The sequence below is a fragment of the Ostrea edulis genome, chromosome 5 (genome assembly GCF_947568905.1).
Source record: "Ostrea edulis chromosome 5, xbOstEdul1.1, whole genome shotgun sequence".
Lineage (NCBI taxonomy): Eukaryota > Metazoa > Mollusca > Bivalvia > Ostreida > Ostreidae > Ostrea > Ostrea edulis.
In genome coordinates this window covers 93,091,616-93,104,362 of record NC_079168.1, presented here as the reverse complement: position 1 = coordinate 93,104,362, position 12,747 = coordinate 93,091,616, and the positions used below count along the sequence as shown (strand labels likewise).

General features: G+C 35.9%; 1 protein-coding gene across 1 annotated transcript; it reads right to left on the bottom strand.

The window, feature by feature from the left end:
* Positions 1 to 5,784: 5,784 nt before the first annotated feature.
* LOC130055049 (uncharacterized protein K02A2.6-like) lies at positions 5,785 to 6,717 on the bottom strand. Its single transcript, XM_056166222.1, has one exon. It carries the CDS (start codon positions 6,715 to 6,717, stop codon positions 5,785 to 5,787), a length of 933 nt encoding a protein of 310 aa, XP_056022197.1.
* Between the last annotated feature and the right edge of the window lie 6,030 nt (positions 6,718 to 12,747).

The window sequence follows — 12,747 nt, the reverse complement described above, 5'->3', positions numbered from 1 at the left end:
ACTACCGTGTAATATATAGTACAGGGAATCATGTGTAATACACTACCGTGTAATATAAAGTACAGGGTATCATGTGTAGTACACTACCGAGTAATATATAGTACAGGGAATAATGTAGTACACTACCGAGTAATACATAGTACAGGGTATCATGTGTAGTACACTACCGTGTAATATATAGTACAGGGAATCATGTAGTACACTACCGTGTAATATATAGTACAGGGAATCATGTGTAATACACTACCGTGTAATATATAGTACAGGGAATCATATAGTACACTACCGTGTAATATATAGTACAGGGTATCATGTAGTACACTACCGTGTAATATATAGTACAGGGTATCATGTAGTACACTACCGTGTAATATATAGTACAGGGTATCATGTGTAGTACACTACCGTGTAATATATAGTACAGGGAATCATGTAGTACACTAAGTGTAATATATAGTACAGGGTATCATGTGTAGTACACTACCGAGTAATATATAGTACAGGGTATCATGTAGTACACTAAGTGTAATATATAGTACAGGGAATCATGTGTAATACACTACCGTGTAATATATAGTACAGGGAATCATATAGTACACTACCGTGTAATATATAGTACAGGGAATGATGTGTAGTACACTACCGTGTAATATATAGTACAGGGTATCATGTAGTACACTACCGTGTAATATATAGTACAGGGAATCATGTAATACACTACCGTGTAATATATAGTACAGGGAATCATGTAATACACTACCGTGTAATATATAGTACAGAGAATCATGTAGTACACTACCGTGTAATATATAGTACAGGGTATCATGTGTAGTACACTACCGAGTAATATATAGTACAGGGTATCATGTGTAATACACTACCGTGTAATATAAAGTACAGGGTATCATGTAGTACACTATCGTGTAATATATAGTACAGGGAATCATGTGTAGTACACTACCGTGTAATATATAGTACAGGGTATCATGTAGTACACTACCGTGTAATATATAGTACAGGGAATCATGTAGTACACTACCGTGTAATATATAGTACAGGGTATCATGTGTAGTACACTACCGTGTAATATATAGTACAGGGAATCATGTAATACACTACCGTGTAATATATAGTACAGGGAATCATGTAGTACACTACCGTGTAATATATAGTACAGGGTATCATGTGTAGTACACTACCGTGTAATATATAGTACAGGGTATCATGTGTAGTACACTACCGTGTAATATATAGTACAGGGAATCATGTGTAATACACTACCGTGTAATATAAAGTACAGGGTATCATGTGTAGTACACTACCGAGTAATATATAGTACAGGGAATAATGTAGTACACTACCGAGTAATACATAGTACAGGGTATCATGTGTAGTACACTACCGTGTAATATATAGTACAGGGAATCATGTAGTACACTACCGTGTAATATATAGTACAGGGAATCATGTGTAATACACTACCGTGTAATATATAGTACAGGGAATCATATAGTACACTACCGTGTAATATATAGTACAGGGTATCATGTAGTACACTACCGTGTAATATATAGTACAGGGTATCATGTAGTACACTACCGTGTAATATATAGTACAGGGTATCATGTGTAGTACACTACCGTGTAATATATAGTACAGGGAATCATGTAGTACACTAAGTGTAATATATAGTACAGGGTATCATGTGTAGTACACTACCGAGTAATATATAGTACAGGGTATCATGTAGTACACTAAGTGTAATATATAGTACAGGGAATCATGTGTAATACACTACCGTGTAATATATAGTACAGGGAATCATATAGTACACTACCGTGTAATATATAGTACAGGGAATGATGTGTAGTACACTACCGTGTAATATATAGTACAGGGTATCATGTAGTACACTACCGTGTAATATATAGTACAGGGTATCATGTGTAGTACACTACCGAGTAATATATAGTACAGGGAATCATGTAGTACACTACCGTGTAATATATAGTACAGGGTATCATGTGTAGTACACTACCGTGTAATATATAGTACAGGGTATCATGTGTAGTACACTACCGTGTAATATATAGTACAGGGAATCATGTGTAATACACTACCGTGTAATATAAAGTACAGGGTATCATGTGTAGTACACTACCGAGTAATATATAGTACAGGGAATAATGTAGTACACTACCGAGTAATACATAGTACAGGGTATCATGTGTAGTACACTACCGTGTAATATATAGTACAGGGAATCATGTAGTACACTACCTGGTAATATACAGGATGGTGACAAAAGTGAGGAAAGTTGCGGCCATTTTGCATTTTGATTCTCGATTTCGCGTTTATAAAAATAAGATATTCAATACATACACAGCATTAAAAGTTCTTGTCATATACCGGAATGATTTTGGGTACGACTGTGTCAGCTCTTCAATATTTAGAGGTGGCAGGAGACAGTTTCTTTGGTTCTGAAACATGTGGATAGGGGGTATACATCAAAGTCAAATTATGACAGACTAATGAAAATCATATTTCCCTTTTATGTCAATACTTGTATTTCATATTAGTGTAACTAAATTACATGTATTCTATAAATACTGGTGCTGGTGTACAAAACATGCTCTGAGCAGGTTCCTCTTTTTTGTTGATTTTCTCTCATTTGGGCTAATCCGCAACCCCTCCCCCTCCCCACACCATCACAGTACCAAACATGGGGATTTAGATACTGTGTACAATTAAGAACCATATCTACTCTTCTCAAAAATCTACCTTTCATATGGGACCATCCACCTTCCCTCACAGCTACAGCCCTTTTGCTGGACCCTGCATGTTTTCACCGGAATTTCTTCAGCAACTGACCACGTGTCTTAGTTTCGTATTTGCACCCATCTATATGCTAGGAATCATGATGACACTTGCATGTTGTATATCAACATTTTTATTAAGCACTCAGCTACATTTGACATGCATCCTAAAATTATTGTATACATTTTTACACATGTAATATCACTTCAAATATGGGGTATTTCCATTTTTTTGTTTTTTTAAAAGTTGATGGACCTATAGTGCGAAACTGTCCCCTGCTACCCTGCTACCTACTGCTATAAGACCGGAAACAAAACGACAGAAAATGATAGCTGAGATGAAAACAATTATTTTGGAGTTATTTAACAGTGGATTCAAACAAAATGAAATATCGAAAGTGTTGAAAATAAGTCCAGCAACTATCTGTAGGATTTTGAGGCGGTATCATGACAGCGGCTCTATTGAAAATCGTCACCGATCAGGTCAACCTATAAAGATGGACGATCGGAGTTGTAGGACACTTAATCGCATCATTTGGGGGAATCGTATATCAACGCTGGTAGATATAACTAATAAATTGAATGCTTTTAACCATGTTTCTGTATCAAGAAGGACAATCCAGCGATCTTCTCATAAGTATGACCCGAGAAAGCGAGCTATTGCCAAGAAGTTAAGAGTCAGACAAATAAATAGTGTTCGTTGTGTTTCTTGGGCGAGAAATAAGTTAGCATGGACTGTAGCTGAAAACTGGAGTAAGATAATATTCAATGATGAAATGGCAGTAACTGAGTGGTTGGGGGGGTTGTCAAAGTCAGATAACAAAACAAGAGAAATACCTTCCTGGGTGCATCGGCACACTGGCAGGAACTTAAAAGTAATGGTGTGGGGTTGTATTACATACCATGGTCAAGGATTATTAACTTTGATAGACGGAAATATGGACAGTGAGAAATACATAAAGGTATTAGATGACAACCTGTGGCCAGTCATTGCCAAGTATTTCACAAATAACCCATACGTGTTTCAGGACGACAATGCTCCACCTCATGCCTCAAGAATGACTAAAGCCTGGGAAGAAAATAACAGTATTCCAACCCTCCATGGCTTGATCAATCCCCCTGCTATCAATATTATTGAAAATATCTGGCTCCTTTTAAAAAATCAAGTAAAAAGACACATGATAAACATTGATATAGTTGATGATCTGAAGGCAGTACTTCAGGATGCCTGGCTATCAATCCCTTTAATGTATATGCAGAAATTATATTCATCAATATTCCTTGCCGACTATAGTTAATAATAATATCAAAGGGCCATATCGCAAAATAGTAAGACAAAACAAGACTCAGCAGAGAGGTAATTAGGTTTTTAATTACCTTGATTTGTTTATAAACAAAATTCAAAATGGACGTCAATTTACTCACTTTTGTCACCATCCTGTAGATTTAATTAGTTCATTAATTTCCCTACTTTACAAGGAACAGCTGCATGCTATACAAAGGCATATTAAAGCTGATGACAAGCAAAAGAATTTCGGTAATATTCTCATTATTTTATGAAAATACATATATATCGTTTAAGTTTTTATAAAACTAAAAGAAGAGACATGTCCATTTTATTGGATAACAAAGTGAATTAACCATCGTCACTTTGGGAAAAATGAAGACTGGAGAGATGGTAGCCATTGAAAATTTTTACTTCAGTAAGTATTTATTACTGCTCGATGCTTAGAGTTCTTATTTGTTCTGCCACTCCTCCAAAAGTGTCTGAGGACAATCGGGTAGAGTCTGATGAATTTTGGCGCGTTTGAATGCGTAGACATAACATGTCCCACACATTCTTGATTGGTGAGAGATCTGGACTATGATTGATTGATTGTATATTGTTTAACATCCCGCTCGAGAATTTTTTCACTCATATGGAGACGTATGAGGTCAAAGTATAAACGTGTTGGCATTGTTTTGGTAAAGTAGTCCATTGCACATCGCGCAATATGACACCGGACATATAGCTCCCAGGAAAGGTCCAGCAAAATCTTCATGTACCCTATCCCAGGGTTTAGTTGGCCATCCCCATGTATTCAACGGTGCTCACTTTGGTGTATTCTGATTCTATTGGCATCCATGACACTTCATGGCCATATTTTCAATGTCCCTATCGATTCCTGGCCACCAACAATAACATATGGCCAGATTTTTCATTTCAACGACTCCAAGATGTCCTTCATGTATTTGAGATAACACTTGCTCTCTGGGTTTGGTAGGTATTATCACTCTCACACCCCACATCACACAACCATGATGTGTTGACAGTTAATTTCGACGTGAATAGAATGGTGCTAAGTTCCCCTCTTTGTCTGTCGAGGTCCAATCACTTTTCATATATGACATGACTCGTCGTAGAATTGCCTCATTCCGGGTTTCCTGTTGGATACTTCTACTGGACACCAGTAAACACTCAATCTGCGCAAAGTGAAATGCATCAACCAAATCTATGGTTAAGTCAATTTCTGTACTTTTCATTGTAATCGCGACATTGAATCTGCATTAGCGTGTTTGGATGTTTTCCTGAATCCGATCTCATAGCTGTACGCAGACAAAAGAAGTGAATAACGCTGTAATCTTGACGAAGCAGTTACTGGTACACCTTTCTGCGGATTGAAGATATGTATCAATGGCTGGTGATCCGTAACCAACTTGAGTTTTCTTCCAAACAGGTAAGATTGAAACTTCTTGATTCCCCAGCTAATTCCCAAGGCTTCTTTATCATTTGGTAGTAGTTTTTCTCTGCTGAGTACGAGAAGCAAATGCGATTGGCTTCTCGGTTCCATCCGGTAACCCATGCGAAATCACCGCACCAAGTCCATATGGTGATGAATCACAAACTAATGAAATGGGTAGATCTGGACTGTAGTCTGTCAACATCACATCTGAAGCAACCAAGTCCTTGACCTTGTTGAAAGACTCCTCACAGGTCAGTCCATTCCCATCGACAGTTCTTCTGCAACAACTTGTGTAAGAGTCCAAGTATCGTTGCCAAATCAGGTAGGGATTTTCCATAATAATTCACCGATCCTAGAAAAGATCTCAACTGTGACACGTTTGAGGGCGACGGTGCCTTAACAATAACATCGATCTTCTCTGGTGTCTTGTGTAGACCATGTATAGCAATTGTGTGTCCACAGAATGTGATGTTCTCTTTAAAGAATTCATGCTTCTTTAAGTTCGCACGTAAACCATATTCACTAAGTCTCTGCAATACCCTTTCTACGTTTTGTAGATGCTCTTCGTCAGTTTTTCCTGTGATCACCATGTCGTCCAGGATACATAGCGTTCCAGGAACCCCCAACAGAATCTGCTCAATTGTTTGTTGCCAGATTACTGGTGCGAATGCAATTCCGAAAGTTATCCGGTTATAGCGATTTAATCCACCGTGCTTGTTGATGGTCAATAGCTCTTTGCATCCTTCGTCCATTGGAAGTTGTAGGTATGCTTGCTTCAAGTCTATCTTAGAGAAATGTGATCCTCCATTCATATTGGCGAATATGTCGTCAATCTTTGGTAGCGGGTACTGGTCGACAATAAGTATTGGGTTCAATGTCACTCTGAAATCACCGCAGATTCTAACACTTCCGTTTTTCTTCAATACGGGTATGATTGGGGTTGCCCACTCACTGTGTTGAACTTTCGTAAAAGTTCCTTCTGCTTCTAACCTATCGAGTTCTTCCCCAACTTTCGCTCGTAATGAAAATGGTACAGTCCTAGCTTTGATGTACTTTGGTTTGTTTTCTTTGAGCGACAATTTGGCTGTGATACCTTTTACAGTTCCTGCATCATCATTGAACACATCCTTGTATTTGCCCAGAATTTCACTGATGTTCGTCACCTTAAAATAGTGCATGGCGTGTGTCTCTTTAATCACGTTCCAGTCCAGTGGAATTTTTCTCAGCCAATATCTGCCAAGAAGAACTGGTTCTCCTTTTTGAACCACGTACAATGGTAATGTAAATTTACTGTCAGTGTATTCCACTTGCACCTCAGCATAACCAACTGGCTTAAAGGACACAACGCATGTTTCTAAACTTTTTCATTTTTTCAGCAAAATAACTCTTTTTGTGCCTAAAACTACTTTAAATGTGTTTTAAATGAAATATTTTGCGTAGTTTTCGAGTTTGAAAGCGATGAAATTCAAATTTTGCGATATGCATATTTTCTTTCGCTAGTTTACGCGCCATTATGTGTGACGTCATATGCGCCCTCGGGGTTTGAAAACATCTATTAGCCATTTCATAAACAGATTAGATTTAATCGACAAAAAACCAATTATCACGTTAACGGCTTGTAAATAATAATGCATTAAGATGTTTTGTGCCGTGCTCGGGTGTACTAGTTGTCGGTAGAAAGGATTTAGACTGAGTATTTTCAATTTTTCGAAGGAAGGTACGAGAAAAAAGACGCGGATAATTTTTTTGTTGGAGCAAGAACTTTACCCTAAAAAGCACACCCAGTCACCTTTTCAAACACCGCTTGGACAGAGACCCTGATAAACTGCGACAAAATGGATATATCGAAGCTATAAGCACTGGTAGGCCTATAGCATACATTCTGTTTTGCTCTTCAAATTCAATACACACTCGAATCAACTGACCTTCACCTTGTAACAACATATATCGACGATACAATGTAACTTCTACCAACTGGTAGATTTACCAAAAAAAAAAAAAAAAATTAAAGATACAAAATAATTGAACTTTTAATTATACAAATAATAGAATATTCATTATTTGTATTTCCTAACTTTAAATTGAATTATAAAATTATTTCCTTATTGAACTCGTAGCGTCTTCAGTGCGTCAGTAGGCTATAACGCCGTGCTCCCACTTCGTATTTCCTAAAGACGTGCAGATCACAATTCAAAAATAGTAATAAGATTGCTTTATCAAAATAAAATAATGTGATTACCACTTTAAATTTGAATATTTTTATTGATTTGTGTCTTTTTCTTTCTTTCAGAAATGCACGCGTGACAAATAGCTTGGCATAGGGCCTAGTTGTCAACAATTTAACGTATCATAATTTGTCTAATCTAAAAATAAATAATGATTGTACTGTTTATTTTAGAAAAACAGCGCCAATTACAGATGTATAAAAGAATAACATCCCCAAACAGTTTGTAGACAGTGACCCATATAAACATTATTCACTCACAATATTGCCGATTTCATACACGCTTTTATGGAGCGCCAAATTAACATAAACTCAAATAATTGAAGATATCTTCAATTATTTGAAGATATCATCAATTCATTTCATGCATGCAACAATTGAATTAAAGATCTCTTCAAATAATTAATGATATATTCAATTCTGAATTGTTGCGCGCATTAATTGAATTGATGATAGCATTAATTCTTCAGCTAAATTGATGCGCTCTTTAATTGAATTAGTGATCTCTTCAAACGAATTAATGATATCAACAATTGAATGAATGCGCGATACAATTCAATTGAAGAGAGCAATAATTGATATAATGCGCGCATTAAATCAATTGATGAGAGCATTAATTGAATTGATGCGCGCATTAATTCATTTGATGAGAGCAAAAATTGATTTAATGCGCGCATTAATTCAATTATTGCTCTCTTCAACTGAATTAAAGATATCTTTAATTCATTTGAAGAGAGCAATAATTCTTTTAGAGAGAGCAACTATATAATTAAAGATATCTTCAATTCAACATATCCACAATTGAATTAATGATATCTTTAATTGAAGTGTTGCTCTCTTTAAAAGAATTGATGCGCGCATTAATTCCTTATACAAAAGCATTGTAAATGATTTAAAGATATCTTCAATTGAATTAAAGAGATCATCAAATTATTTATACCGAGCTCTAAATTAATTATTGCGAGCAATATTTCTACTAAATTGATGCTCTCATCAAATGAATTGAAGAGAGCAATAATTGAATTAATGCGCGCATCAAATCTATTATTGCTCTCATTAATTGAATTAATGCGCGCATCAACTAAATTGAAGAGAGCAATAATTGAATTAATGCGCGCATTAAATCAATTATTGCTCTCATTAATTCAATTGATGCGCGCATTAACTCAATTGATGAGAGCAATAATTGAATTGAAGCGCGCATTAATTCATTTGATGAGAGCAATAATTGATTTAATGCGCACATTAATTCAATTAAAGAGAGTAATAATTGAATTGATGATATCTTCAAATAATTGAAGATATCTTTCAATTATTTGAGTTTATGTTAATTTGGCGCTCCATACGCTTTACTAGCTACATTTGGGTATTTACATCGTTATATGTGTGCACTGGTGGCGAACACATATGAAACTCGGACAATTTGTCAACATCGATTTAAATGTTGCCCATGGTAAATAAATTAGGCCCCTAAAAGTTGAGTTTTTAATAATATCTCGCAGTACTTTCACAATCCGAAGGGCGCATGTGACGTCACTGTACCACGTGACTACCTACCTAATTAACTTGACTTTGAAATCGGGGCTTAGATTTAAGTCTGTATTGTGGTTAATTATCGCAAAATTTCGGCGAACGAACTATTAGAATTAATTACTGTAAGCATAAAGAAGACAAAATGCATGTAATGGTGTATACTTTGAAAACATGAGATTTGTCCTTTAATATGTTCTCCTGAGTGTGTTCATAATATCATGTCAGGCTTTTTCAACTTTTGTTTTCCAAACTTCTTACGGAATTCACCCTCTGCCATCACTGAGACTGCTGACCCAGTATCCAATTCCATCTTTGATCCAATGCTATTTAATCTTAGGTGAATCGAGATGATATCCTTACTGGAAAGGTTGTTAAGTTCCAGACTTGCAATACAATCCCATTGTCGTCCTTGTGATCATCATTTGCGTATTTAACAGGTTTCTTACGAATAGGTTTCTTCGGATTTGACTGACAGGATTTCTTGATGTGTCCATGTTTGTTAGAATTATGACATACCGTATCTTTAAGTTGGCAGTCTTGTGATGTGTGTCCGCTTCCATTACATCGAAAACATCACACAGTGTCTCTTGAACTTCAAAATTAGTTCGGCTTCGAATGTCTGTTCCTGGGAGTTGCACATGTGTGAAGTTGTTCACTGTCTTAGGCTCTGATTTGTAACAATTCTGTAGCGTCCTTATCCGTGGATTCCATCGTAAGACTAATTTCTACTGTTTTTGAAAAGACAAGTCTTTCTCTGATAGTAAGTGCTTTTGGGTGTGCGCATGCCTCATGACACACACTAATCTGTCTCTTAATTTCTCTTTTAGCGAGTTGTTGAAATCACAATGAATTGCAGGTTTCTTTAATTGAGCTATATACTCAGCTCTTGTCCCCCTCCCTCTGGTCACGTTTAACGAAATGGAAGCGCTCTGCTGTGCTAAGGGATTTCGGGGACAAGTGGTTATTCAGTAGAGTTACAAGTTCTGCATAGGAATTTGCTGTCGATTTGTTAGGAAAAGTTAGGTCACGCAACAAAGAATACAATTTTCCATCAATAAGACACAGTAATGATGGTACATATGTACATTCTTTCCTGCATCTATTTCGTTAACTTCAAAATACTGTTCAAATCGTTCGACGTAGCTTTTCCACAGTTCAATTGTCTCATCGAAGGGGTCGATTTTTACAATTAATCTAAATGCCGCCATCCTTGCGAATTATAACCACACATCCGATTTCAGAGAACTAGTGAAATACCAGACAATAACGGACCGTTTTATGCATGTAAATGTCTTCTTTCTTTCTTTTTTTTTTTTTTTTTTTTTTTTTACCTCGTCGCCAATTTGTTGTATTCTTTGTATGAATTAGACGAGCACATGGTAACAACACATCGCAGCCATTGTGAACTACTTTTATTGCAGACATACAGTATTCATACGCTGTTAACAGTAATAACGAAACCAATCAATGAACATAATAAATTTCCGGACATAACATTTTTTTCACAGTCCTAAGCTTCATATAAAATAAGAGGGTATAATATTAGTTACACAGTTAGTGACCTGATACGGAAAAATACATGGTGTGAAGAGAAAACCCGTATCGGGCAAGGCCATGTATTTTTCCGTATCAGGTCACTAACTAACTGTGTAACGAATTTATCACGTCGAAGACCTCTAACTGTATATGTGGGGGTCAATATCATACAACTTATCGCTTCGCCAATTTTGTCACGGCTGCAAGTCGAACCGGACAATAAATTACTCGCTCAATACGGATTTTTCTCGCATGATACGGTTTTTCCACGGCGTCATGTGACCAAGATCTGACCAATAAGATTTCAACAATTTTGTCTGAAACGTTTTAATAGCTTTTCACGGGCGTATTATGTACCGTTGGCAGTAATCTTGTTTCTTTTTACCACTAAAGTGTAATCGATTTCGGATGACAAAAACTTACGAAAGTTTTTACTTCCCATCTCCCTAAATTTTTTAATTTAGATTTTTATCCGACATAGATCTTTTGTTCTCGCCCCTTATTCCCTATAAATCACCATTTACATGTACGTAATCAATGGTCGTTTAGCTGACATCACCAGTTGCAGAACGTCAAAACAAACAACTTTGCTTCAATAATGCTTACGGAATTATTTCCAGTTTATTTTAGATGATAGAGGGGAAAATTGACCCCTCCTGGCCCTTATCAAAAACTTTATATTTTTGAATGGGTTTCCTTATTATCTACAACTTATATATGATATATTTAGTTTGAAGGGACGGTCCCTGAATTCCTTTAAAGGGGACGCAATATATATATATATATATATATATATATATATATATATATATATATATATATAAAGCACTGAAGAACCAACAACATTCAGTATCCAAAACTGTCGGATCTATATTAAATAGATACAATGGTCAGGGAAAATAATTATATAAAGCACTAGAATGACCAACGACATGAACAATTGGAATTGTCAAATTTTCGGGACAACCTGTCCCTTCGTCGGGACGTGAAAGGATTACATTATGGAGAAAACACAAATATAATTAACAATATTATTGTTAATATTGTTAATTATATTTGTGTTTTCTCCATAATGTAATCCTTTCACGTCCTGACGAAGGGACAGGTTGTCCCGAAAATTTGACAATTCCAAATTCCAATTGTTCATGTCGTTGGTCATTCTAGTGCTTTATATATATATATATATATATATATATATATATATATATATATATATATTATAGGATTAAACATTCTTTTTGAAGAATTTATCGATGTGTAATCTCCGGACATTTTACTCACAAACTGAATAAAAGTGCGAAGCACTTTTATGTTAAGTTTGTGAGTAAAATGTCCGGAGTTTACACATCGATAAATTCTTCAAAAAGAATGTTTAATTCTTATAATTCCAATTCATTCACTTTATTTACAATTGCAAACATTTGAATAGTTTCCCCGCACTATGTTATTTGTTTTCAGGCGTGTATGAATACATCGCGTTTTCGGATTTATTGATGTATAAACTCTTGTTCAGTTTTATTTTTGTCCAATCAAAACAATTGTAATAAATAACATTGGAATTATATATATATATATATATATATATATATATATATATATATGAAAGGTGAAGACAACGAACAGTGATCAATCTCATGACTCCTACAAGCAATACAAAATTGATAGTTGGGCAAACACGGACCCCTGGACACACCAGAGGTGGGATCAGATGCCTTAGGAGGAGTAAGCATCCCCTGTTGACCGGTCACACCCACCGTGAGCCCTATATCTTGATCAGGTAAACGGAGTTATCCGTAGTCAAAATCAGTGTACCAAGAACGGCCTAAACATGTCGGGTATGAAACATAACATGTCAGACAGCATTTGTCCCAATGATAGGTTGTATTGACGACCTAGATCGTTATAACGACCATAG

Coding starts and splice junctions, on each gene's coding strand:
- LOC130055049 (XM_056166222.1), bottom strand. CDS start 6,717: ATGCACTATTTTAAGGTGACGAACATCAGTGAAATTCTGGGCAAATAC.